Source organism: Spizellomyces punctatus (genome assembly GCF_000182565.1).
Source record: "Spizellomyces punctatus DAOM BR117 chromosome Unknown supercont1.2, whole genome shotgun sequence".
NCBI lineage: Eukaryota > Fungi > Chytridiomycota > Chytridiomycetes > Spizellomycetales > Spizellomycetaceae > Spizellomyces > Spizellomyces punctatus.
This window is the reverse complement of record NW_015971538.1, coordinates 622961-647877: the sequence shown is the minus strand read 5'-3', so window position 1 is coordinate 647877 and position 24917 is coordinate 622961. Positions and strand designations below refer to the sequence as shown.

The 24917-nt window shown below is 46.0% G+C and overlaps 11 protein-coding genes across 12 annotated transcripts; 4 read left to right on the top strand and 7 right to left on the bottom strand.

Moving 5' to 3' along the window:
• The first annotated feature begins 19 nt into the window (after positions 1–19).
• SPPG_01118 (uncharacterized protein) lies at positions 20–599 on the top strand. Its single transcript, XM_016749438.1, has one exon. The coding sequence runs from the start codon at positions 51–53 to the stop codon at positions 507–509; it is 459 nt and encodes a 152-aa protein (XP_016611685.1). The 5' UTR covers positions 20–50; the 3' UTR covers positions 510–599.
• Positions 600–1195: 596 nt separating this feature from the next.
• SPPG_08908 (uncharacterized protein) lies at positions 1196–2211 on the bottom strand. The gene has a single exon (XM_016757057.1). It carries the CDS (start codon positions 2060–2062, stop codon positions 1682–1684), a length of 381 nt encoding a protein of 126 aa, XP_016611684.1. The 5' UTR covers positions 2063–2211; the 3' UTR covers positions 1196–1681.
• A 1804-nt stretch (positions 2212–4015) lies between these two features.
• Positions 4016–7470, bottom strand: SPPG_01117 (uncharacterized protein). Its single transcript, XM_016749437.1, has 18 exons — positions 7325–7470; positions 7136–7267; positions 6952–7012; positions 6815–6883; positions 6733–6747; positions 6498–6656; positions 6194–6440; positions 6042–6126; positions 5839–5983; positions 5596–5784; positions 5509–5531; positions 5209–5434; positions 4928–5114; positions 4813–4863; positions 4677–4752; positions 4500–4591; positions 4266–4434; positions 4016–4196 (listed from the first exon to the last, which is right to left on the bottom strand). Exons 1-18 carry the CDS (start codon positions 7342–7344, stop codon positions 4145–4147), a joined length of 1998 nt encoding a protein of 665 aa, XP_016611683.1. The 5' UTR covers positions 7345–7470; the 3' UTR covers positions 4016–4144.
• Positions 7471–7604: 134 nt separating this feature from the next.
• On the top strand, positions 7605–9232 carry SPPG_01116 (uncharacterized protein). Its single transcript, XM_016749436.1, has 7 exons — positions 7605–7886; positions 7956–8035; positions 8137–8180; positions 8247–8339; positions 8401–8567; positions 8629–8789; positions 8855–9232. The coding sequence occupies exons 1-7, from the start codon at positions 7801–7803 to the stop codon at positions 9079–9081; spliced, it is 858 nt and encodes a 285-aa protein (XP_016611682.1). The 5' UTR covers positions 7605–7800; the 3' UTR covers positions 9082–9232.
• On the bottom strand, positions 9154–10404 carry SPPG_01115 (uncharacterized protein). Its single transcript, XM_016749435.1, has 7 exons — positions 10333–10404; positions 10081–10270; positions 9886–9998; positions 9762–9823; positions 9643–9698; positions 9462–9584; positions 9154–9403 (listed from the first exon to the last, which is right to left on the bottom strand). The coding sequence occupies exons 1-7, from the start codon at positions 10333–10335 to the stop codon at positions 9240–9242; spliced, it is 711 nt and encodes a 236-aa protein (XP_016611681.1). The 5' UTR covers positions 10336–10404; the 3' UTR covers positions 9154–9239.
• A 102-nt stretch (positions 10405–10506) lies between these two features.
• Positions 10507–13029, top strand: SPPG_01114 (uncharacterized protein). Its single transcript, XM_016749434.1, has 3 exons — positions 10507–11027; positions 11113–11396; positions 11463–13029. The coding sequence occupies exons 1-3, from the start codon at positions 10568–10570 to the stop codon at positions 12909–12911; spliced, it is 2193 nt and encodes a 730-aa protein (XP_016611680.1). The 5' UTR covers positions 10507–10567; the 3' UTR covers positions 12912–13029.
• Positions 12940–14480, bottom strand: SPPG_01113. 2 transcript variants are annotated; one of them, XM_016749432.1, is made up of 3 exons: positions 14417–14480; positions 14222–14349; positions 12940–14161 (listed from the first exon to the last, which is right to left on the bottom strand). In XM_016749432.1, the coding sequence occupies exon 3, from the start codon at positions 14093–14095 to the stop codon at positions 13028–13030; it is 1068 nt and encodes a 355-aa protein (XP_016611678.1). In that variant the 5' UTR covers positions 14096–14161; positions 14222–14349; positions 14417–14480; the 3' UTR covers positions 12940–13027. The 2 variants fall into 2 exon arrangements, with proteins under 2 accessions (XP_016611678.1, XP_016611679.1); XM_016749433.1 differs by having other exon boundaries at positions 12940–14349.
• A 100-nt stretch (positions 14481–14580) lies between these two features.
• SPPG_01112 (uncharacterized protein) lies at positions 14581–17297 on the top strand. The gene is made up of 3 exons (XM_016749431.1): positions 14581–14710; positions 14885–14939; positions 15035–17297. Exon 3 carries the CDS (start codon positions 15862–15864, stop codon positions 17089–17091), a length of 1230 nt encoding a protein of 409 aa, XP_016611677.1. The 5' UTR covers positions 14581–14710; positions 14885–14939; positions 15035–15861; the 3' UTR covers positions 17092–17297.
• Positions 17298–17805: 508 nt separating this feature from the next.
• SPPG_01111 (uncharacterized protein) lies at positions 17806–19096 on the bottom strand (the record flags this gene model as incomplete). The annotated part of the gene is made up of 6 exons (XM_016749430.1): positions 18987–19096; positions 18858–18911; positions 18758–18790; positions 18284–18691; positions 18023–18217; positions 17806–17951 (listed from the first exon to the last, which is right to left on the bottom strand). The coding sequence occupies exons 1-6, from the start codon at positions 19033–19035 to the stop codon at positions 17806–17808; spliced, it is 885 nt and encodes a 294-aa protein (XP_016611676.1). The 5' UTR covers positions 19036–19096.
• Positions 19097–20735: 1639 nt separating this feature from the next.
• SPPG_01110 (uncharacterized protein) lies at positions 20736–22029 on the bottom strand. Its single transcript, XM_016749429.1, has 2 exons — positions 21610–22029; positions 20736–21501 (listed from the first exon to the last, which is right to left on the bottom strand). Exons 1-2 carry the CDS (start codon positions 21656–21658, stop codon positions 20879–20881), a joined length of 672 nt encoding a protein of 223 aa, XP_016611675.1. The 5' UTR covers positions 21659–22029; the 3' UTR covers positions 20736–20878.
• A 448-nt stretch (positions 22030–22477) lies between these two features.
• On the bottom strand, positions 22478–22792 carry SPPG_01109 (uncharacterized protein; the record flags this gene model as incomplete). Its single annotated transcript, XM_016749428.1, has 1 exon — positions 22478–22792. The coding sequence occupies one exon, from the start codon at positions 22790–22792 to the stop codon at positions 22478–22480; it is 315 nt and encodes a 104-aa protein (XP_016611674.1).
• Between the last annotated feature and the right edge of the window lie 2125 nt (positions 22793–24917).

The following is a 24917-nucleotide window of genomic DNA, read 5'->3' as shown; positions in this document are numbered from 1 at the left end:
TACTAATGACAGATCATGTAGATGTCACGGCACTGTTGCTTCAAACGATAATGGTTGCGGGAGCCCTCTTTCTAGGGTTGACCGTATCCAGAATAGGCAGCATCTTGGCATGGACAAAGGCAAGCCTTCCTATGAACCGGCACGAATCAAAGGAATCAAATCCGGTATCCATCCCTGCCAACGCGCAGCTGCCAGAGGTTCAAATCGAGCCCGCTGAGCCGCCATCGGCGAGCCACCCCGTAACCCCGCAAACGACACCACAGCACAGTCCAGCCAGACCAGCAGTAGAAACCAAGATCTCTGTCAAGAAGAAACGTAAACGGCGAAGGTCGACAGTGACTGCTGTCATGAGTACATCTGGCATAGAAGCCTCCCGATCGGAAAACGATATCTACCGCCTTCAACATGAGCGGCGTGGATCCCTTTCTCCGTCCGTGTTACGAACATTGGGTACGGAGAACAAGCTAAACATCCTCTCCAGAAGCCAAAATCAGCTGAAAAAGCATTGAAAGCTGAAATGGGGAATCAACATGTACATTTATTTTATCTATATATGCATTTTGTATTCTTTTCGTATATATAATCAATTACTCTCTGGCCGTTTCTGCTCGTCGTTTGCTTGAACCAACAGATCACCAATAGATTTTTCCAAAGTATCTATTCTTGAACCCATCTGATCCACTGAAACCTTTGTCAGCACAAGGCATCAACAGTTGGTTAAACGGCGATTGTATACGCACTCTGTGAGAGAATCTTGTTTGACATGTCCTCCATTCTTTGTTGCTACATGAAATCGCACGTATTAAAACATAGATCCACACTGGAATCAATTTATGTTATAGTGTGTGGACTTGCCAGCTTGGATAGAGTTGCTTCAACCTATGTCCAAAGATCTAGCGTGTTAGATTTTGACAGTGCTAGCTTGTCGACTAATGCATGACACTTACATGATCAGCTAGTTCAGCGGGAGTTTGAGGGATAAATGTGTCGTCCAATGGAGACTCTCGCGCTGTGGCATGTGTGCTTGCCATGGTGTACGTGGTCTTGAGATCTCGGAATGTGAGGTTGCTTGCAAATCACCCAGACGCGCAAGTTGGTCCGATATCTCGGATATCATGATTACGTAAGCTAACTCAGGTTTCTTCCCACGGTCTGGTGAGAACAAGAGCAGCGATCTCAAAAGTCAGTCAGAGTATTGCTTTGTATGTCGTTCAAGACTTAACTAATTGCACTATTTGGCTTTGTTTTTTGCCCGTTGATGGACGATTATTTGCATATTCACTCTTAATAAAAACAAAACCCAACCCTCCATCTCCAACTACAATCCAATCTACAAGTACTGCGGTTTTTTTTTGGGCGCTTTGAAGAGACGTCCTCGCATATCGCATGAGGTCAACCGCACCGACTATCGAAAGGGCATTCGGTTCATATTGCGGAACTAGGATGTGGATACTTGAAAGATAACGTGTATGACCTTGGAGATGTCAGCGGGGAGCCCCAATAGATTTGGTTTGCTGCAATAAAGAAGAACTGCGCTGAGATAGCCCTGTGGTCATGAGGGTAATAATGTCCATGTGCGTTCATCCAAGAATCTTCTTGGATCAGAAGGAGTATCTTTACAATCCAATAATGATGCCCCTTTGAGGCACGCAATTTGGAATGAACTCCAGCCATAGGATCATTAACTCCCTTTTCGTTCATCACCGTGTTGGAAGTTTGTTCCACGTACTCCAGCCATAGGACCAATTGACAATCCAATAACGGTACCTCTGTAACGCAGCGCAGGCACGCAATTACCTCCTTTTTCGTTCGTCATCGTGTTGGAGTCTGTTCCGCCATGGGTCAATTGACTCATTTGCAGTTCGTCGCCGTGTTGTAAGTCTGTTCCAATCTGTCTTGTCCTGCTCGCATGTGTATAGATCTCGTTGGATGTGTTTCTCGGGCATCGACCAATTGCCTCATTTCGTTTCTCATCATGCTTTGCTTTCAAACTCCATTCCACTATCCACATCAATAGATCTTCGAAGCATGCAAAGGAAATGCATTTGAAATTCCTAATCATCTTGCGCGTCCCTTTTTCCAAATTGCAACGTGCATCTACGTTGATGACGTGTGCAAAAGAACGTCCACGCGTTATTCAACAAGCAAGCAGCATGGTCTGGGCGTTCAACGTCCCTGATGAAGAAGACATGGAAGGTCTTGATGACGCACAGACCCCATCCAACACATTCCATCCAAGAACCCCACAGCCCCAACGGGGCCCACCTCCAAAAGTTATAAAAAGGCACCCTCTCCCGCATCCCCCCACTCTCTCTTCACTCTCTTCACTCGCCTTGGGACGGCGTAAAACTCGAGCCCGCCCTGGGAACTTGGCGCTAAACTCAACTCGGTCGAAAAGTCATAACCGGATAACTTTAAAGGTCGTTGTAGTAATGCAACGTACTAACCTCTTTGAGGTGGGCGCCTGGGACTGATCGTGTGCGCGCGCCAGAAATGGTAGGAGCAACGACTCGCCGGAGCCTTCGGGCGATGATGGCATCCTCCTCGGAGGAAGGGCCTGCGATAAAGGATGAAATAGGATGAAAAATGAAAACATGCACACCAACACAGTTTTTAATGATATCCAGACAATCATTGAGCGCTTTTCATGGCCGCTCTTGGACTTGACTGCACACCACTTGCAAAATACTAACAATAGCAAAGTTCCGGTCCAACAACACAGAAACTAGCGTGCTACGTGTCGTTCCCGACCGTTATCGCGAATAAGCACGTATTGCTATATCTTCTCGCCAGTCATACCAACTGGACTATCATCAGGAAGTTACAGCGACAACATCCGTCAACGACCTACACACCATATTTGAAGCGCTCACACAATTCAAGTCGGCTTGCATTTGGCAGACTGCCCAGCACTCGCAAAATATTGACAATACTAAAGATATGGTGCCCGCAAAGGTAGACTGGACATGTCGGATCCAGTAGCACAGAAACTAGCGAGTTCCGAACGGGCTATCGCCAATACGCACGTAGGGATACTTCTTCTCGCCAGTCATATCGACAGTGCTATCCTCAGGAAATACCAGCGACAAGTCAACAACCAACTGTGCACCGTTGCGTATAGGTTCGTCGGCCAAGAAAGTATCAAACACATTTTGCCGCGCGAGTTCAGTGTGCCGACTGATCACACTTGCAATATCTCCCTCAGTTCCAGAATGGCTTTTTTGCAATGTAGACATTGTGATTGTGACGCTCGTGAGCCAAGTTCCTACTGTGCACACCATTCTTGAAGCGCATAGGTTTCAGTCAACCAAGGATGCATCAAACACGTTTGCCGTGAGTTCAGTGTGCCGACTAGTAATACTCATAACCGGCTCGACAAAAACATTTGTATCGCCGTCTATTCCAGAATGGTTTTTTGCAATGTAGGCTTTGTGACGTTCGACACTCAAGTTGCGTCATCAGTCTGTTCAAAAAACAATTAGTCTACCATTGTCAAAAAGCACACAGATCTCCGTCTCGTTCACTATGCCAAAGTGCGAAGCATTTGGGGGCTTCCATTGAGGGACTAGTCCTTTTCGAGTAAATTGCGACGCCGAGCTAAGCGCCCATACAAACTCAGATGTTCTAGATGAAGTCAGTCTTTTTGTTGCTTTACAGGTGGTATTTTCCCGATTACTTACTCGAGCTCTTATCATCCACTTCGCCACTACCCGATTAAGAAACGTATCACCATGTACGTACCATATCTTCCTGGCATATTGCGTATTTCCCGGGTAAACGGTCACCTTTAACTAAGTGCATTCGACATGATAGGACTGTGGAGTACCAGGTCCTTGTATAACAAGCTACAGATGATATTCAGGCATGAAGGGTCTACAACTGTGAGAATAGATCGATCCAACACCCCAACAGAAGACCTCTCGTTTCATTACTTGCCAACAAGAACGACAGGACTCTAGCAAAAAACCCAACAAAGCTCTCACACATAAACATCAGTACCACACGTACGACCCAATGTTGGTTATGAAATCCTTTTTTTTTATCATAGTTACAAAAAAAATACCAAACCCAGTCCAACACACTGGCAACAAAAAAACAATTTTATTTCATCTAGGAAATAACCATAATACTGTGAGCGTTTACTCTACTTTTCTTGCACGTATGATATAAGGATTCGGAGGAAGGCTTGTTCGAACCTTAACAATCAACAAAATCAGCTACACAAAAACAAGAAAAACAGATCCATTTGCATTTTCGATACGCACTTTGTACTCTCAAAGATAACAGTTGGGTTATCACTCGGACACCGCAAGAAATTTGGCGCAAAAACCATGGCAAGGTTGCTGATGGTCATTTTGGTGAAGGGTTGGTTCTGTGGTTCGGCAATGACTCGCAAAAAGTTGATCATGTAGTTGACGACGCGTTGATTGATTTCTGTAAAACTAGTATTTGAGCAAAAAGTTTTGAAAAAGCGGGGTGAGAACTAAAGGGTACAGCACCTGGGAGACTTGATATAATACGTAGTGCAGCGGGACCGGATTGGGAAAGGGGTATTCGAGATTCTTCTTGTCCAACCTGTATGCAGCTCGAAGTAGATATGTGGTTAAGGATAACATACGATGCTGAATGTGTAGCATAAAACGGAAGAAAGCAAAAACGACATTGTAGAAGGATATTAAAATTCTGAAGGGATGAGAGGGTCTGCAAGATCTCGTAGCCAGAGCTTTAAGAGAGAACTTGGTACGTTCGGGTCTGTCGATACTGTCAGCAGTCTGTTCACTTATCCGCAGGACATGTTCATTTTTCTCATACCTGAGATTCCCATCACGGAATAATCTCCCTTTTCCACCCGCATGCGCAATTCTGTATTGCCCCTAAATTCAGTTCACATGTTTCGTCAAGGAAATTCGTCACAAAAAAGTCGTACCAGTCACGGCGTCCGCATCACCCGGTACACGAAAGATCCCCTCTGCTCTGCATCCATTCAAATGGATAATTGCATCTGCTAGGAACGGGAGAATACGAGGGAGACTCGCGTGGGGGTTCTTTTCCAGTTCCGTTTTCATAATATCCTCCAAAGGCTCTCCAAACAGGGATTGAGTAAAGGGTGCCTCCTGTAAACAGACAACTTTGCGATCGTTAGAAATGCGCGGACAGAATTAACTGGAATTAGCGAAACACAAATTGGAGTTTCATAAAACACTGAACCTGAGCCCGTTGGATTTCGGCCGTGGTGGGGGTTTTCCCGCGTGGCCCCGTTTTACAGATTCTTAACAGCTTTTTCCAACAGTGTTGCACGACCATGGCGACTTTTCCAGCCGTGCTTCCTTGATGCTGTTGAACAAAGTTTTTGAGGTAATCTTCAAAGTTTTTGGAAGGAGGAAAGGCGATGGTGACTACTGAGATGAGTATCCAGCCTCTGTATACGCTTTCTCTGCGTTCACTCGGTTGGTTAGAGGTGCCTTGGAGCGGGGTTATCCGCCTAGACTCGAAAATGCACACACCTACCCATCGGGATTGTTTTTCAATTGCTGATATCAAAAGTTGGTCAAGGACCTTTGTAAAATAGGATACAAAAGATGGGGACAAACATACCTTGCAGATCTGCACGTAAATCTCATCTCGAAGGCCACCATGGGCAATCCCTTTTTCCAGTAGTGTATGTGTATCTGTTACCGCAGCGGCAGGGTCGGATTTCATTATTTTTTGTATGAGCTTGAAGCATTTTAGTGCATCCTTGTGCAAGTCCTTGTTCAAGACCATTAATGGGGCTTTCAGAGGCTCCTGCAATGTTTTGTTAGATAAGGAACCATGGCACATACTACATTTGGAACAAACCTTTTGGTACACCAACATCTTTTCAACAGGGACTCTTCGTCGGAAAAATATTCCCTTTCTATGTTCTGAAAAGTACTTTGTCGCAAATCCTTCTATCCGAAACTGGCTTAGTTGCGCTTTCAAGTCTTTTGGGAGGGCTTTTCCCCTGTGACAGAGAGTGTTAGCTATCGGACTGCGGATTCAAATGAACCAAGATCACGGACTCATTGATAGGAGATTGTAGCTCGGGACTGGATTGTATCTTTGCATTTATTGGACTATTCAATGGACTCATTGATGCTGCTGCTTCTAATAGTCACAGAAAGGCTCAGAATGCGCACGTTCATCGACCGAAACAAACACAGAGTGCACGTACCTGGGTTCAAAACCGGTGTACTAATCCCATAGGTACGCGCCCTTGCTGCCGCATCACGAAGACTATGCATGGAAGATGACTGAGTAAGCGATGTGCGATTCCCGCTAGCCGATATAGGAGGTGACTGAGACAAATTCTTTGACGAGTTGCTTTGTCTCATATTCGGTGAGGCGAGCGGAGAGTATTGCTGGGTCGTACTGATATCTGGATGGGAGCCTGAGCGGGTTGTTGGCCTGGGGTATACAGGCTGCATGGAAAGAATGAGCAAGGAGGTGTTTTGGGAAGGGACAGGAGGATGACCTACTTCCTCGGGTATGGATCGCTGGGGCGGTGAATTTGACATGTAGCGCATAGGGCTATCGGCAGCCAGTGATGCAGCACCCAACAAGGACGTGCCAGCAAAAGAATTGGCGATGGAAGCTTGTTGTACGAGAACGGAAACGCGCTTTCCGATGGAAGAGTTCTGTTGACAGTGCATCGTCAAAGATATTATTCTATTTCGTTTACGACATGCAAATGAACGAGGGTACTCTACATACCTGTATAGCTGTCAGCTGTTTCACACATTCAAAAAAACATAAGCATAATGTTCCATTCCATAAACACGATCAAGACACATACTGGGATGATTGTCCCCACAGTCGGTCGAAGCCATTCCGTTTCTCCCGTCTTGGTATTGTAGTAATAGGGCTGTCGTTTTTTTTCCATTTTAGATACCTCACACCATGACGTATCCTAAACGCAAATGTTCCACATACCAACTTGTGATGATCATCAAAGAGTTCCCACCACTCGATACCCGATTCATCCTTTGGCTTCCTGCAAACGATCAGGAAAACAATTTTACGAATTAATGACCTGGTTCCAACGTTTCATCTCACAAATCACCCTCTTAAGTCCCCATAATCTCATAACGCTCGGTAAAGCGACAAAAATACGCACACACGAGCATGTCTCGGTCGTTCCCAACAACATTCCCCCGTCGCAATGTTGGCAAAAAATGTCTTGCCAGTTTGAGGGTCCGTTATTTCTACAAAGACATCTTCGGCGCCTGGGTATCCCGCTCCCGAAACTCTAGCGGTTAAAGGTTGAGCAAACGCCAGAATAGTGGGCTGTACCGAGTAAACACACCTTGTCGTGGCAGTAGCCATAGTAGTAACAAAAAGAACCCACCGTTTGTCAAAAACGTAACTGGGAAACCAACAAGAACAAAAAAAAAGCAATCCCTTCCTGTTGTTGAACGATCAGAAATCTGGGGGTTATTAAGTCCAACCCAGGGCAACACAACACGGTTTTGGACCGCCGCGCATTTCCCATTCATTCATACCGCGATTCACATGACTTTGCTTATGCAATAGGGCTTTGTGTCCGCCCGTATTGTTTTCTGGACGTTTACGAAATTTCTAGAAGCGTGAATTTTAAGAGTTTTGGGTTTTAACAGATTTCTTGTTACATTGCATTGGATCGTTCTTTTTCAACGCATGCTTTGAGCACGGTTTCTAAAAGGGCATCGTCGCCATTCTACCCCTTTGGTTCAACATACTTGGAATAGTTTCAAACCTCTAGTCCTTTGTGCCAGCTTTTTTTGGAAAAACAAACGGCCGATCATGGAGCGAATGACGCCGACGGACAAGAAACCTGACGCGGGTGCAGGGAATTCCTCCCAAGCAGCCTTTATCAACAAACTTTACTCGCAAGTATAAGTGGAATGTACACTTTGGTGTCTTGTGTGGGGTTCTGACAATGTTCATTGTGTGATCAGAATGTTGGAAGATTCTTCCGTTCAGCATCTTATTTGCTGGGACCCGACTGGCACGTATTTTATCGTAAATAACATTACCGGTATGTTCAGTTTGTTGTTGTGGGAGGGGTTATTGTTTTCGACCGACGTTGGCGATGCGACATCACGGGCAAATCATACTCATTATTTTATATGGCTTTAGATTTTTCAAAAACGGTTTTACCCCAATACTTTAAGCACAACAATGTACTATACCCGAGCATTCCAAGTTTTTTTAAAAAAACGAAACCTTACTCACGCATGTTGCTATAGTTTGCAAGTTTTGTTCGACAACTTAACATGTACGGTTTTCACAAGATTAACGACATGTACCACGGTAATTCATCGGAAACATGGGAATTCAAGGTACGCACAAAACCACTCTAAAAAACTCGACGAAAAAAGTAGCAATTAACCGTAATAATAGCACCCCGATTTTCGTCGAGGCCAAGTAGAACTCTTACAAAACATCAAACGCAAAAGCTCCAAAATGACCCAACAACAACGCGCCCAAGCCGCCGCGAACCTAACTATATCCAAAGACGAGCGTATCGAGCAATTAACAAACAAAGTACTGGAACTGGAAGAAAAATTGTAATGTACCCCCCACACATCTTTTTCAACCGTTTTTGGGATATTCATATATGCAATGTAGAGCCAAAGTCCACGAATCGTATAACCTTCTCTGGTCCGAAACCGTCGCTTGCCGGCTATTACAGAGTAAACACCATCAAGTCATTACCAATATTACATCATTTTTGGCATCGATATATAGAGAAGATGGGGATAATACCTCTCGAAAACGGAAATTCGATGGTAAAAAGCATTATGCATAATGCTTGTTTTTTACGTCATTTATTAATGTATGGTTTTTTTTATAGTGGATATATTACAGGCCGAGGTAGCAAAGATTTCACCACAAGATACAAAACCCAATCCACTGCCTTCCATCGATCGACACATTCATAACAGGTCGTCACCGCCTCTTGTAGAGGATCATGGGTTGCAATCGGAGACAGAGTCTGCGTATGAAGAGTATGATGAGTATTCGGGGGATATAGTCCAAGTATCGCCGCCTGCTACGAAACGGTTGCGGACAATGGTTTGAAAAGTGTTTTTTTTTTTTTTTTTGTATAGATACCCTTTATTGGCTTTTCCAAGTGGGGGTTTTTTTGGGGGGTTTTCATTGGTTTCTTTCTTCATGTGATATACATTTTCTTTATTACAACAAATAGTATAATACAAAAAAAAGACATTGAACGGTTCTCATGATGTGACTTGTTTACTCAGTGAATGTTCATCAGACAAGAACCGATCCGCCAATTCCTGTTGTCGTCGTCGAACAAGCCAAGCTTCCACATCTTTTTGGGATGGGACGGGAACATGCGCTACGAAATCCGTTAGTGGTGTATCCATCACTTGTCCAAGTTCTAATAAAAAGAAAAATTAGTGTATGAGTAAGGTGCGGGGGGTTTTTTTGTGACATACCCCGTCTGGATATCTCTGCTTCATATTCAAGTAATATCCCATCCTCTTCGTCTCTGTATCCGTAATAATCAGCGTCGACTCGTCGGGATAGGTCTTGTCGGGTCGGTTTGGGGGCTTCAGGGACTACAAAGGACATTAGAAAACGCCATTGTTACGAAAAGATAAAATGTAGAATGGATACCTTCTTGTTCAAAGAGTTCTCTTACACCCGGTAAATCCTTTGCACGACCAAAATACCTTTATGATACAATTAAAACAATAAACCATTGTAGCAAACACGAGTTATTGATATATACGTACTTGTATCCTCTATTCCCAGGAACTTCTTTTCCTTCCTGATCAAGCAACTTTGGTCCCATTCTCTACAAAAGAAAAGCATAAGTGAACCCGTTCAAACGGTCTTGAGGGAAGTGGATAAACGGACTTTGTAATCGGGTCCACCCAATTCTCGAATCCGATACTCCCAATGTCGTTTCTCTCGAATCAGTTTATTGATTTCGTCGTTTAGGTCTCGGACTTGGTAATCCGTCAACCCCGCTAAAAATCCAAATCCCATACATCAATCAATAAAAAAAATCCAATACGCCAACATGGATAGAGCGAAAAAAACACAACATACAATCCTGAATCTTTGACACTTTTTTTGAAATCTCTCGAATGATTTGTTGACGCCATTTTTCAGCGTCTTTGAGGACATGTACTTCAGAAGCTAGGTAGGGTCTTTTTTCGGACTTTTTGAACCCTAGTTCGGCGGCTTGGGCTTCTCGGAAGCGGTAGAGCATGGATTGGGCTTTTTCTTCATTTCGGGCCTTGGGGTGTGGTTAGTTTTTTAGAGTGTAATGGATATGAGAATGGGAAATGAAAAACGTACCATGTTGGAAGAGAAATGTTGTGTAAAGGGTGGATGGAGGTTGTGGTGATCTGGTGGTGATCTGAGTGGTGGATGTGACAGTGTCAATGGCCACTGGCAATGGCAAGCGTTCCTTGTTGCTGTAGCAACGATTAGACACGTGACTAAGCGTTAGGCGTGTGTGAGTTGGTGTCGGTCATTACAGTAGATGCAACGCTATATCGACTTGTAAGAGATCACAGCCTTCCCCCATTGAATGGCTTCATCAAAGTATGCATATTACCGCCAACCCGACATTATCGCCCAATTCGAACCCCTCCGCTCCAAACTCTCCCTCAGCATCACCATAGACCATACCGCAAAAGAACTCGCGAAATTCACTGAAAAACTCGTCGGATTCCAACACGCTGTTCTCGGGTCCCCCAACAAAACCCGTCCATTCGTCCGGATCCCACATAAACTCTTCAAGGATTTTAATCTCGATGGGGCATTGTATACTGTACTCAAGATTGCATTTACGTGGCGGATGGATCATGGAGTCAAGCGATGGGATTTGGAGAACCCTACGAAACGGGATACTTATATTGGGTTGTTGAGGGTTATTGTGGAAGGCTTGGTGCGTGAGGGGTTTGTAAAGTATCCTTGTATTGCTTTTGGAAAGTCTTTGGGGGAGGATGTTAGGGAGGAATTGGTGGAATTGGCGCCGTTGGTTCAAGGTAATGACCATTTTAAATATGCGTATACAATAGTTTTTCTCGATAACATTTACAATATCTTTCTGGGTGTTTTGTGTTTTGGTAGCCACTATTGTACCCTACATGACACCATCCGTAACACACATCCTCCAAGAATCCCCCGAACACGAAACAGCAGCAACAACCACCGAACAAGAATGGTACCGAACCCTCGAAAAACGCAATGGATACGTGTTATTGCATTATTGGTATAAACCCGATTCAGCCGATGTATGGATGCCAGAGAGTTCAGGAGATTATTTGGATCCTGAGCCGGCGCCTGAACATCAGGGACCTTGGCGGTTATCGGTCCGGTGGTTGAGGGATAGTGTCGCGAATAATGAGTGGATGGTTTGTTACGAATGTTTAATGTTTTGGTGGTGGTGGGTTTTTGTTGATAGATTCCAATATGTGTAGAATGAAGAAGATTATGAAGCTGAGAATCCGGAGCCACCTGATGACGGCGAAGACGATGACCAAGAAGATGAAGAAGATGACGACGAAGATGACGACGAAGAGGATGACGACGACGATGATGATGAAGAAGAAGAAGAAGAAGAAGAAGAGGAAATCGAAGACGAAGAAGAAGACGACATGTCCGATGTATCCATTGAAGGCGACATGGACGGCCAAGACAACCAACCCCCCAAGCCCACTCCCAACACACCTCTTGAACCAACACCCAAAGCCCTCCCAATCCCCATCACAACTCCAATAGATCTAGACCGAAAAGGCATCCGCGCCAAAAAATACGAATACGAACCCATACCAAACGGTATCCTTTCAAACATTTCCCAAACGATCCAACCGTGCATGCCATCTGGTACATTACTCTCTCAAACCGCCACACCCGCCCAACAATGGGATTTCACTACCGAGACCTCTCCAACGGATCTTGCGACATGGACCATCCTCCATCACCCCAACGCCCCCTGGTTCTCCATGGAAAGTATCCACCCAATCGAATATGACGCCCTCCCCACCTTCCGGACCCGTCCAACCGAATACAAAACCATTCGAAACGGGATCATAACAGCCTATACACGCCGCATGGATCGGTATCTACCCATTGCGGAATGCAGTGAGCGGTTAGGTGTACCTGTATTAGATATTTGTCCCGTGCATCGGTTTTTGGGGTATTGGGGGTTAATCCATTCCAGGGTTCGACAAGGAGAACCTACCGGTCTAACTCGCCTATACGCTGGATTCCAACCCCTTTTGGATACCGATACGACCGTATATACACCACATACAACACACCATCCATCACGTACTTGCCATACATGTCAAACAGAGTTGTGTACATACATGCTGGTTCACCCACCACATGTTCTATTCTGTGAAGACTGTTACTTGATGGGTAAATACCCGTTTGATGTGTCGAGTAAGGATTTTGTCCGTGTTGCTGGAGATAGACTTTTGGCGAGGGGGGAATGGACGGATATGGATCGTAGTCTAGTGTTGGATGGAATGGATGGAATCGAGTCTTGGGAAAGTGTTTCCAAAAAAGTTGGAAAGAGTGTTCAAGAGTGTTTTTTGGAGGGGTTGAGAATGGTTGATGATGATGGGAGGGGGTGGTTCAGGGATGTTGGGAATCCCGTTTTGGTGCTTTTAGGGGTGTTGGAACAGGTGGTGAGTCCTGGTGTTGCGGCGTGTGCAGCAAAAGCTGCTCTGAGTGTTTTGAATACGGAAAAGATTGAGGTGGATGTCATGGTGGATGCTGCGCTGGAAGCGGCAGTTCAATCCGCGAAACAGTGTGCAGAGTATGAGGAAAAGGAGGTGGAGATTTTGGTGAGGGCTTTGGTAGAGTGTCAGGTTCGAAAAGTGGAGTTGAAGGTGGGGTGGGTGACAGAGATGGATTCATAAAGGTGGGGGGCAGACCTTGTATAAACCGTGTGTATAGAGATCAACAACGACGACAACTTTATATTTCTTTTTGTGGAATCCAATTAAAGAGATTCGCAATCCATTACTACAATTTTCTATTTACAACATACAGCTTTCCGTTTCCTCCCATCATGCTCATCATCTTGCGCACCACGTTTTCGCTTATGCTCGCACGCATTGGTCTCTTGGTCTGGGTTCTCACCATGCTTATTACTCACGTGCCTTTGCAAATCATATCGTCTCGCAAACGGCTCCCGACAACAGTACTGACAAACAAACTTGCGTACGGATGCGTGGGTGGCTGCAAAATGGGTCTTGAGGTTGTATCGGCGGACAAAGCCTCGTGCGCAGGTGGGGAGGGGGCAGTGGTACAGGCCGTCGGCGGACTGAGGGGTGGAGAGAATCGTGGCGAGGATGGAGGCTATTGCGTCGGGTGTGGGTGTCGGGGGATCGGCAAAAGGGGCCGTCACCGTGGGCGTGGGAGAGAGGGGTGTGGAGATGGCAGCGAGGAGGGCGTCCGTGTTAATTTGACTGGTCGATTCGGTAGGCGGTTTCAAAGTAGTCATGTTGCCAGTCGACTCGGGCATTGTGTCGCTAGGGACGTCGCCATTCGAAAAAAAGGATTCGTTCGTCAAGAGACCCCCGCAATCAAAGACATTATCGGAGAGCGAGAGTGTGGGGGATGTGAGGAGATTGAACGTGTCGGGAACAGTAGAGATCTCGGGTGATGCCCAGTCGAGGCCAGAGGCGCTCGACATGTCGCTTGATAGAGAGAGCATGGGAGAAGAGAGGAGGTTGTCAAGGCCGTCGGAATCGAATGTATACCCAGCCACTGGCAATTCGGCCACTGGCAATTCGGCCACTGGCAAGTCACTGGAAACAGCGTTGGCGGTCCAGTCCGCGTCTCTTGTCATTGTATCGGCGTCCCTCACTGTTGCGTTCAACATTGCATCAAACACATTTGCCTCGGACACATTCCCATCGGAAACGATTGTCTCTTGATTGATGGCATCCGCCCCCACACCCATTGTCGAATCAAGGTCTCCCTCAAATTGCAAGATATCCTTGAAAAGGTCATTGACGTCCTCTTCCTCCTGGGCACCTAATCCCGGAAACAGACCCGCGACACGCTCAAGAGTATCCTCGGGTACATGTGCCTCCATGGGCGACGGAGAGGTGTCGACAGTCTCAATCCCGTCATGCGGGCCATTTACAGGTTGACCACGAGACTGGCGAAAAGGGTCCATGAGCATCTCCCACTCTTTCTCCTCCAACACATTTTTTAATACCTCTGCAAGACCCAGCAGACTGGCATCGATACCTAGCACACTCGCATCGTCGACGCCCAGTGTTGTTGCGGCGGCGGCGGCGACAATCAAACTCTCAACATTCAACACCTCTGCACCGCTCAACACTTCTGTCAACAACAAAACATGTGCATCATCAGCATCAGTACAAGATGGAGAGGATGGGTGAGGGGTTACCTCTTCTGACAACGACGACAATGAATCTAGAGCCATGGACAATCGTGTGATTTCATGTGCAATGCCAAAGGGGGAATGCGGGGGGAAAAGCTCCCTTAATAATGGGAAAAGCGCAGTTTGTGGACAAGTGATTTGATTGGATAACATCATGTGATGAATGATGACATAATCAGCGGTTATTTCCCTCATATCTCATAAACAATTCGTACCTTTTATGCAAATAGTAACGCACTCTCTGGTGAGGTTGATACGCAAGACGAATACGCAAACGATACACAACCGATTGGCAAGCAGGTAAGTGTTGAGGTGCATTGCAAGGTTTTGGGGAATGGAGATTCGTTTGTTTGCTCGGCCGCGTGATGGAGGGGAATGATCATCACGTAATAGAGCGGCTCAAGAAACAAAAAAGAGCTTTTTTCCTTGTATGCACTTTTATTTCAAACACTTGCAACTTTGTCTTTCTGCTAGTCCTTCTATGCTGCACTGGATCGATTATGGATGTTATGGGGGATGTCCGAGTCCGGTACGTTTTTTGTTTGTTTACTTGTAAGGTGTTCGGCTTCTGACCACCCGCTCTCTCTCTCTCTCTCTCTTTGTAAATCCTCGCTCTGTAAAAAGACAAGTACGATATCTCCAACCCAACCCATGCAAGAATTGAAACAAAAAGAAAAAGAAGAATCTAATGAGGCGATGGAGATTGATGAGATAGTCCAAGTGACGATGGATATGAATAGTTTGAGTGTGAGCGATACCGATAGCAATATCGATTCCATGTCATTATAATGAATGTGTGTGTGTGTATTGAGAGAGAGAGAGAGAGAGAGAGAGAGAAAGTCGTTCAAATGGATGAGAAATGGAAAAACAAAATGGCTATTGGGGAAATTGCTTTTCTCTCTCTATTTCACACTTGGGAATTCTCTCTCTCTCTCGTGCATTTGCTGTTGATTGATAAGAGTCTCATCTCTCTCTCTCTACCCTTTACTCTCTCTGCCAACTAGACGCTTATTCTCTCTCTCTCATTCATTCACTCAACATATGGGGGAATTGTCACAATATCTCTTTCCTTTTATCATATCACACATCTATTCATACTCGCATGTTCACACTCTCACACTCTTGTATCTCACTCATATTCAACACTCTTATATTTGTAGTTTTTATCTCATGCATGTGTTGAGTATATCTACAATTTTTATTTTGTTGCATTTCTCTCGTCTTTATCCACACACAGACGCTTCTTTTTTTTATTTTTATTGCGCAGTATTCTCCCTTGTTCTCCTTGTTTTTTTATTATCAGACTCTTCTTTTAAACAGCTCATCGTTTGGGACATTTCACACAACTCACGCACACGACTCACGCACGACTCACGGGGACTCTTGCACGCTCTCTCTTGTTCGCCACCCACCCAACAATCACAATTCTCACAACGCTCGCGACAATAGACATGCCTGGGGTTGTGGGCACCCTCAAGGTGGCATTCGTAGGTGCAGGGGGAATCAACTTTGGAACAGTCGAAGGGCCTTGGAACCACTCGACACGCTTGGAACAAACGCTTGGCAACAACCTTGTCGTCACTGCAATCATTGACCCGGCTCCTCCGCGCCGTCAGCAAGTCTTGGAATTCAAACGCCTCTCTTCCGCAGGCCCCTCCTATGAGCACACCAAAGAGTACGACTCGCTCCCCGCCTATCTCCACGACATGACCGCTGGAACCGCAGACAAGCCAGACATGATTCTCATTGGCGTCCCTCCCGCATTTCACGGGAGCACGCTCCCCGGCAAGGACATGGAACTCGCCCTCGCCAACGCCATCCCCAACGTGACGCTCTTTGTCGAAAAACCAATGTCAAGCTCATCCGTTCAAGACGTCATGCTCGTCGGAAAACACTTGGAAGCGTCCCGCAACCTCGTCTCGGTCGGTTACTTTATGCGCTACCTCCAAGTCGTTCAAAAAATGAAGCAATTGATTGCCGAAAACAACCTGACCGTCATGTCCACCATGGCCCGCTACACTTGTTCCTATGCCCACATTGCCAAAAAGGACTGGTGGATGAAATCCATCTCGTGTTCTCCCATTGTCGAACAAGGCACCCACTTTTGTGACTTGTCGCGCTACTTTGGAGGCGACGTGGAGATTTCCTCGGTCCAAGCCCATTCCGTCGAACACGACGAACCCCCCGGCCACCTCTCTGTCATCCCCATTGACGAATCCTCCATCCCACCACAGGATCGCGTGCCTCGCATCACCACCGCCATTTGGAAATACACGTCGGGCGCCGTGGGAACCATTGTCCACGGCATCAACCTCCAAGGCACCAAATACAATTGCGAACTCGAAGTCCATGCCGACGGTTGGTTCCTCCGCATGGTTGATCCTTACAATGAACCCAAACTCTACGTTCGCTCTCCCTTGGACGACGCTGAGCAATTGTACACGTTCCCCGAGGATGATCCCTACCTCTCTCAAATGGCCGTCCTGGTCGATGCTGTCAAATTGGGCAAGCAACAGGATATTGGAGAAGGAACGGGCAAGACGGGCGGGATCCTCTCGAGTTGGGAAGATGCTTCCAAGACGTATGAATTGACGTGGGCTATTCGGTATGCTGCTGAAGCTCAGTTGCGTAAACGTGGTGGTAGTGGTCAAGATGTTCAATCTCAGACAAAGGTTAATTAGAAATCGTGTATTCGTAACAAATGCATGAGCCAAAAAAGTTTTAAAAATAGGGGATACGATTATATAGAGACATATGTGATTTTTTTTTCTTGTGTGCAAAAAAGGATTGAGGGATGAGAAATGATGCGTTGTTTTGGGTATTTGGTTTGGTGTGGATTTGTACATGTTTTTACTATTTTCTGAAATAAATGCTGTTTTAGAATGCATCCTCGTTCCTTTCAGAGTGCCGTGCAGTAAAAGCTAAACAGTAGCGGGTCCAAGAGCTAGAACAAGAGGAGCAAATATCTGGCAACATGAAAATATAAGGAAGAAGACAATTTCATATGGCCATTGTTTGCATATCTCATTTCGCAGCACAAAAGTCAAAGGTGCATACATCTTATTTTCACATATATACTTACAAACAAATCACAAAAACATTATCATGCCTATACACACATATGCAATCTTTTTCCTGCAAAATAATCTTTTTCTACAATAACTTACTGCGGATGAGCAACACCGCCAACTTGGGCCCCCACAACCTATGCCTTTGGAGCAGGAGCAGGAGTTTCAATAAAAACTACACGTGTCGATCCATCAACGATCACCGTCGAAGAGGCTGTTGTGGTTCCCATCAAGTTCAGATACGCATTAACAAGCGGGAGATTACAAGGGAAAGGATCTCTTACCTGGACGTACGGGTATGGCGGTTGGCCTATGCATTCGGAGGGTTTATTGTGGCAGACCATCGCGGGGGGCCACCGGCGCCTTTGCCTTGGGAGCAGGGGCAGGAGAAGCCTTTGCCTTAGGAGGAGGAGCAGGAGCAGGAGTAATAAGAATTACACGTGTCTGTCCATCAACGACCACAGTCGAAGAAGCTGTTGGGTTCCCATCAAAGTTCAGATACGGGATAATTAACAAAGCGGGAGATACAAAAAGGATCTCTTACCTGGACGTACGGGTATGGTGACCTTTGGGTTGGGAGTGACTTGTGGCAGACCATCGCGGGGAGCCAACGGCGTAACCTGATCCGTAGGAGCAGGAGTAACCGTAGACGTAGCTAGAGACACCGTAGGCGCAAGAGTGGTTGAAATTTGACGGGTATATGTCTTTCCATCATAGACCCACGTTGTGAATTTCGGGACTGTTGGGGTTTCCCAAGTAGGTTAGATATGGCGTAATGAACCGGGATACTAGGAAGGACTTTTACCTGGGATTTGTGGCAGACCATCGCGGGGAGCCACTCCTGCCTTTGCCTTGGGAGCAGGGGTAGGAGAAACCGTCGGCGCAAGAGTTTTTGAAACTTGACGTATATATGTCTTTCCATCAACGACCACCGTCTTGAATGTCGGGGCTGGATTTGGAGGGATTTGTGGGATATCATCGCGGGCAGCCAACGCCGCCTTTGCCTTGGGAGGATACACCGCCGCCTTTGCCTTGGGAGCAGGGGCAGGGGCAGGAGGAGCCTTTGGCTTGGGAGGAGCCACCGCCGTCTTTGGCTGGAGAGCAGCAGCAGGAGTAACCGTAGGCGTAGCGACCGCATCAAAGACAAGAGTGGATGTTGAGATATCATATACATGTGTCGTTCCATCAATGACCAGCGTCTTGAATTTCGGGGCTGTTGCGGTTCCCAAGTAAGTTAGATACGTATAAACAAAGCTAAATAACGATTTTTTTTTTTTACCTGGACTTGAGGGCGTGGCCTTTGCATTGACTCCTGGAAATCCAAGAATCTTAAGTATGGGAGCGTTAACAAAAAGAGGGGAATATATGATTGACTTTACCTGACAGTGGGTTTGCTTCGGGCTGGATGACAGCGGCCAATGCCATGGTTAGAACTGTAACGAGAAGGTTTTGTTAATGTCAAATATCCCACTTTTTTATTTTCTTTTCCTTCCTGGGTTGTTACGTACATGTAGAGGCACCGAGGAGCACAGCAATGAATTTAACAAGAGCGTTCATGGTAAATTATCAGTTTACGTTTCCAATAGGTTGTGAATCTATGGGGGCGTAGAGGAGCAACTCTATTTAGAGGATATCGAAAATAAAGAACAAAAGCAAAGCCCACCTTTTTATATTTCCACGGCCATTTCTGTTCCCGCATTACCAATACTGCTGATGCGCGTATTGGTTGGTTCTCGAGTAACATGGGCCATTGGGAACTGGTGCTGCTCATAGGTCAGGTCCCCATATTCCTAACAACTCCCTCCGTTTATCTACCGGTTGTTCTCTAATAGGTCGGGTCCCTATTCACAACAACCCCTCCATTTATGTGCGGGTATCAGAGAAACCCCTCTAAAATAGGGATGGAAAGTTGGATGCGTAAATTGTTTCTAAAGAACACTTCGAAACAAAAAGTTACGTTTTAGATATACGTCTAGTTTTTTTTTTTTTTTTTTTTTTTTTGATTAGAGGTTTTTGGGGTTTTGTTGGGTGTTTGATCTTGGCTACATGTGTTTATTTTTTATTGAAGACTTACAATGGGAACCTATCATTCTCTCAGTTGGATGGCCGATACAAGGATGGGCACCACCATGCAGAATACATTACGCGAAATATGGACCAACCCTCGCACTACTTACTCGTATCAAAGTGTTTACAGGTCAGACAGAGCAGTAAACATAGCCAACGTTGGCGTTAACTAGGTGTAATCCCGCCAGAGCAACAGCTATAAAATGGCGAGCAACCGCAACAACCCGCAATGGAAGAACCTGCATGGAACACTCGGGTTTTTGTGAGGTGCACGCAGCAAAATGGAGTGGAATACTTGTACACATATATTCGTTATGTAAATACATCAAATTCAACCCACTGCTATGTAAAAACACTGATACAATTCGAGTCGAGGTGCTTACCACTTCTACACCGTTAACCAATAGTCACCCTAGTATGTCGGTTATAGTGCATTACCTCAATTCAGGGCGCACAGTCACTGCACACGTCTTTCCAGTCACGCTAAGCCCGTGGTTCCATCTCAGTTGCAGTGTGCCATAAATGGGTGACATGTGTGGTTAATGGTGGTGGAGTGGTAATACTCAGACAGCGCAGAATCTAGAGCAAAAAACACAGCAGCGCATGACTAGGTTAAATGGCATAGCGTACTGCCATAGCAATTGCTTTAAAAACGCGTTGAAAAGAATGCAACCACACAATGAATGCAACGATGGAAGAAATTTCAAATCTGCCGCACCGTCGCGCTGAACTCTCAGATTTCATCCGGGGCAAGATCATTGGGGGATACGAGCAGGGCTACAGCACCAGAGAGCAATCTGTGCCACAAGCCACAGTTCAAGCCACCATTACACGATACCGGATTACTGAAACTGTTACCAGTACCAAACGCCCCGGAACGCCTTCGTACCGCCACACCGGAACAGATTAACATGATCAAGAATACGGTACTGGAACTCCGATTCTGCCCCCTTCCGAGAGGTCCAGCATGAGCTAGAGTCCAAATATGGAATTATATTCCATTACCAGACTCTTCTGGCCATTATCCATCGTCTCGGTCTTCGGAACTATGTGGCGGATTACCGAAAAGCTGGTCTTCGGGTCTTGTGGACCCCAGAAAAAGCTTATCTGCACACCATGGTAGGAGTGTGTACGGCCTCGCAAGCCAGACAATTATTGAACAAAAACCCACAAGACAAGATGCAATGCGAGAAAAGTAAAGCGTTGTTTTTGAACACTTTTTTTTTTTAAACTTTTTCAATATGTACAAAACACATCACAAACATATATACAAAGGAATGCCAATTGCCTATATACACACACATGTACAAACATCTTGATTGTTCTTATGGCTTCATTCCAAGGAGCGTCTGCAACCAGTGCCTACGCAACGACGAACAAGACGGGGAACGGTACCCGTCAAGCCTGCTGGATTCGCAGGGGGGATATTCAAGTCATTTTCGGGCCCGTCGACCGGACGCAAATGTACCCCACTGCTGCGGTAGGTCGATGCAGAACTGGAGGGTACGGGCCCGTCGACAGGACGGAACTGTGCAGTACCGCCACGACCCCCGCTCTTGAGACCGCGGCGGTAGGCCGATACGGAACCTGAGTGTACGGGCTCGTCGTCAGGACGCAAATGTACCGCACTGTCGCGGTAGTCCGATACGGAATCTGAGGGTACGGGCCCGTCGTCAGGACGCAACCATCCAGCACTGCCGCGGTGTCGACGCTCATGTACCCCACTGCTGCGGTCGTCCGATACGGAGTTTGAGGGTGCGGGTCCGTCGACAGGACGCAAATGTGCAGAACCGCCGCGGTTGCCCTTTGGGGAACTTGAGGGTACGAGCCCGTCGTCAGGACGCAACGTTCCACCACTGCCGCGGTTGCGCGTTAGGGAATCTAAGGCTATGAGCCCGTCGTCAGGACGCAACTGTGCAGAACCACCGCGGTTTTGGCCGAATACCATATTCAGAGCTGTGTCAAAAAAAAAGGGAAGATTTGTTAATGCCCGTTTTTTTTTTTTTTTTCCTTTCCTTGGACGTTTTTTTGAAATGGGTTGCAAGTTTTGAACTTTGAACGTACATGACAAGCCAACAAGAATCACCGCAATAAACTTTAAATAAACCTTCATGACGGAAACTATCGGTTACTTTCTTGTAACAGGTCTTGTGTTCAAGGTCGTCCTTCTGATGATCTCGCAGGATAACACAAAAGAAAGAAAGATAAAGACAATCGTCCGCCTTTACACGTTTCTGCGTTTGCAACTGACTCTCCATCATATTCCTAGTAAAACATATTGATTGAAACTCTTACCTGCCACTTGGTCAAGGCCTGTCGCACCATTCTTGTTTATCGTCGTACGATTCTTATTCACCTGTACAACGAGTATCGAATATTCGATCGGACAAAGCATAGCAGAAACATTGCAGTGCGTGCGTTAAACCAGGTTTGATGTATGGCCTAATTGAATAGTTGAATGATGGCATCCACAATACACCCAGTTCAAACCCGCTGCTATTCAAATCTTTGATACTCGTTGCAGAGTGAGCACACCGTTGGATGCGTACGTAAGCACGTAGCATTGAACGCTTTGTGACGGGTTTTGTTTATCTTTTTTGTCAAGGCGTTTGCTGCAATTGAGGAGGATGCGTTTTGACTTTGGCGTGATCGTCTCCAGAAATGTGTGTGTAGTGGGTTCCCAATGCGAGAAAAAGTAAAGAGTTGTTTTTAAACACATCTTTTTTTTTAAAACTTTTTACAAAAACACATCACAAACTTATGTACAAAGAAATGCCATCATGCCTATACACATACATACGTAACAACATCCTCACTTTTCTTATAATGGCTTCATTCCAAGGAGGACCTGCAACCAGTCCCTCTGAACGCACCGACCAACAAGAGTGCGGAAGAGTAACCGTCAGGTTCTGCTAGATCCCGGAGGCGCTATTCAAGCGGGTCCGGGGACAGGACGCAAACGGCCGCGGAAGTCCGATACGGAATCTGAGGGTGGGTCGTCGGGCCGCAACGGTCCAGAACCGCGGCGGTTGCCCTTTGAGGAACTTGAGGGTACGAGCCCGTCGTCAGGACGCAACGTTCCACCACTGCCGCGGTTGCGAGTTAGGGAATCTGAGGGCACGGTCCCGTCGTCAGGACGCAACTTTCCAGTAGCACCGCGGTTGCCCTTTAGGGAACTTGAGGGTACGGGCCCGTCGTCAGCAGCAAAAGCTACCGCATTTTGGCGGACGGGGCGGGCTAATACCATGTTCACAACTAATGCAAAAGAAATATCCGTTAAACAGCTTTTTCCATTTTTTTTTTGTCTTCCTTGGACGCTTTTGAGTAGTGCAGTTTGACTTTTACGTACCTGAAAAGACAGCAAGAATCACCGCAATAAACTTTAGAAAAGCGTTCATGACGTTATCGGTTGCTTTTAGTGATACAGTTTATGCTCGAAATCGTACTCTAATGTTGGGTAATATGCAAAGGAAAGAAAGAAAAGATCGTATCCCCTCCCTTCTTTTAACGTTTCCGCAATTGCACTGACTCCATCATATTCCTAGTAAACATATTGATTCAAAACGTTGCTTTGCACACTAGGTCAAGGGCTGTCGTACCACTCTTTTTTTCCTGCATAGTTGGTGGAGTGTGCACACGGTTGGATGTACGTAAATCATAAGCGACGGTGGTTAATGTGCACATATTGTACTGTTGCATTGAACGCTTTCTAACGGGTTTTGTTTATCCTTATCCTAGGGAGGTTTGCGCAATTGCGGAGGATGGTGGGCTGCTTTGGCATGATCGGGTCCAGAAACATGTATGGATTCCCTGTTAACCCAAACGGGTGTTTTAGAATACCTTTGTACACTGTTTCCGTTTCGTTTTACACGTTTCCTTTTGGGCCGGTTTCCAATGCCGATCTTTGGCTTTCCCGTAACGTATCCCAACTGTTTTAGTTACACTTGCGAATTCCAATCCTCGGCCACGGATGAGTGGCCTAACTACCGGCTCGGACTTCTGGAGCCGACCTAAAGCAACAGCCATATCGGAGCCGATCCGTTGTCATCATTGATGTGTCGACCTTTGCTCTAACTAACCAACCCTATGAGCCTGAGTCCCGGCTGCTGATACCAACGCTCTCAATCTGGGTAAGTCAATTTGGTAGCAGCGACAGCGTGGAGTGTACAAAAGACTCTTCCGAGGCACCGGACTTTTGCGGTAAGAAGGAGCTGCCGCGCCCGATGTTTCCCGTTTCATTTGGATTGCAAATGCAAAATGGACACCCCCAAGTCAACAACCTTTGACATACACTGATGTGTCGACCTTTGCTCTAAATTAACCAACCTTATGCGCCTGAGTCCCGGCTGCATTCAATTGGTAGCAGCGACAACGTGGTGTGTACAAAAGACTCTTCCGAGGCACCGGACTTTTGCGGTAAGAAGGAGCTGCCGCGCCCGATGTTTCCCGTTTCATTTGGATTGCAAAATGCAAATGGACATCCCAAGTCAACAACCAAGAAAAACGGATACCTTACAGGAAGCAATATCGGATTGGAAAATCGTCTCAAAAGGACTGGACAGATAGCATGGCAAAGAAATCATGTATGAAAAGACATTGACAGAGAAAAAGATGCTAGCTGGCAAGTGACATGGTTGGCTAAAACACTGACTTTTTGGTTGAACATTAAAATCCTGCTCACAAAAAGTCCAATGCACCTACCAGTCCGTAAGATTTGTTTTTTACATATATTTTTTTGTATATTACAAAGAGTTACAGAATGTTATTAAACACATATCTGCGAAATGGCATATATGAACACTTTGTTGCAAACGATTTTCTTTAATGACTTCAAGCGGATGTGACTTGAAATCTGAGCCTACGCAACCACGAGCAAGAGCGTGAGCAGGAACAGGAGATACAGTTGTCGTAATTTTGGGGGTCTGCTGGAATCCTAGGAGATCATGTCAATTACTCTTGTATTGGGGACCGAATTGTGACACAGTGGGCTAGTACATTTAGAGCTTTGCAAAAACAGGTTTGTGTTCATGCCATGTCGGTTTTTGTTCGTTTACTTCCTTGTGTTCGTTTGACTGTATCAAGTACATGAAGAGGCCGCAAAGACCACAGCAATGAATTTGAGAAAAGCCTCCATGATGACTACGGGGACTTGGATTGTTAGTATTCCTCCTTTGATGATGTTGGGCACACCGCCTTTTATGTTTCCTTATTGCTTGACTCCAAAGTATCCCCATCCGTATTCCCTGGTACATGTGGTTGATTGAACCTTGCTTGCCAGTTGGTCCAGGTCCGTCCTACCACTTTGTAAACGCTGCGTATGTAATCATGAACACGGTTCGCGTCGTTGGAACACCTCAATTGTTTTTTGACAT

Excerpts from the sequence above, each read along its gene's own strand:
- SPPG_01118 (XM_016749438.1), top strand. The coding sequence starts at position 51 with ATGGTTGCGGGAGCCCTCTTTCTAGGGTTGACCGTATCCAGAATAGGC.
- SPPG_08908 (XM_016757057.1), bottom strand. The coding sequence starts at position 2,062 with ATGATTAGGAATTTCAAATGCATTTCCTTTGCATGCTTCGAAGATCTA.
- SPPG_01117 (XM_016749437.1), bottom strand. The coding sequence starts at position 7,344 with ATGGCTACTGCCACGACAAG. Across the intron at positions 6,441-6,497 it reads AGCGATCCATACCCGAGGAA|CCTGTATACCCCAGGCCAAC; the intron begins GTAGGTCATCCT and ends CTTTCCATGCAG. Across the intron at positions 5,435-5,508 it reads TTGAAAAACAATCCCGATGG|AGAAAGCGTATACAGAGGCT; the intron begins GTAGGTGTGTGC and ends GAGTGAACGCAG.
- SPPG_01116 (XM_016749436.1), top strand. The coding sequence starts at position 7,801 with ATGGAGCGAATGACGCCGACGGACAAGAAACCTGACGCGGGTGCAGGG. Across the intron at positions 7,887-7,955 it reads TTTATCAACAAACTTTACTC|AATGTTGGAAGATTCTTCCG; the intron begins GCAAGTATAAGT and ends TTGTGTGATCAG. Across the intron at positions 8,036-8,136 it reads TATCGTAAATAACATTACCG|ATTTTTCAAAAACGGTTTTA; the intron begins GTATGTTCAGTT and ends ATATGGCTTTAG.
- SPPG_01115 (XM_016749435.1), bottom strand. Across the intron at positions 9,824-9,885 it reads TGGGTGGACCCGATTACAAA|AGAATGGGACCAAAGTTGCT; the intron begins GTCCGTTTATCC and ends TTTCTTTTGTAG. Across the intron at positions 9,699-9,761 it reads CCTGGGAATAGAGGATACAA|GTATTTTGGTCGTGCAAAGG; the intron begins GTACGTATATAT and ends TGTATCATAAAG.
- SPPG_01114 (XM_016749434.1), top strand. The coding sequence starts at position 10,568 with ATGGCTTCATCAAAGTATGCATATTACCGCCAACCCGACATTATCGCC. Across the intron at positions 11,028-11,112 it reads ATTGGCGCCGTTGGTTCAAG|CCACTATTGTACCCTACATG; the intron begins GTAATGACCATT and ends GTGTTTTGGTAG. Across the intron at positions 11,397-11,462 it reads TCGCGAATAATGAGTGGATG|AATGAAGAAGATTATGAAGC; the intron begins GTTTGTTACGAA and ends CAATATGTGTAG.
- SPPG_01113 (XM_016749433.1), bottom strand. The coding sequence starts at position 14,185 with ATGCTCATGGACCCTTTTCGCCAGTCTCGTGGTCAACCTGTAAATGGC.
- SPPG_01112 (XM_016749431.1), top strand. The coding sequence starts at position 15,862 with ATGCCTGGGGTTGTGGGCACCCTCAAGGTGGCATTCGTAGGTGCAGGG.
- SPPG_01110 (XM_016749429.1), bottom strand. The coding sequence starts at position 21,658 with ATGAAGGTTTATTTAAAGTTTATTGCGGTGATTCTTGTTGGCTTGTCA. Across the intron at positions 21,502-21,609 it reads GATTCTTGTTGGCTTGTCAT|CTCTGAATATGGTATTCGGC; the intron begins GTACGTTCAAAG and ends TTTTTGACACAG.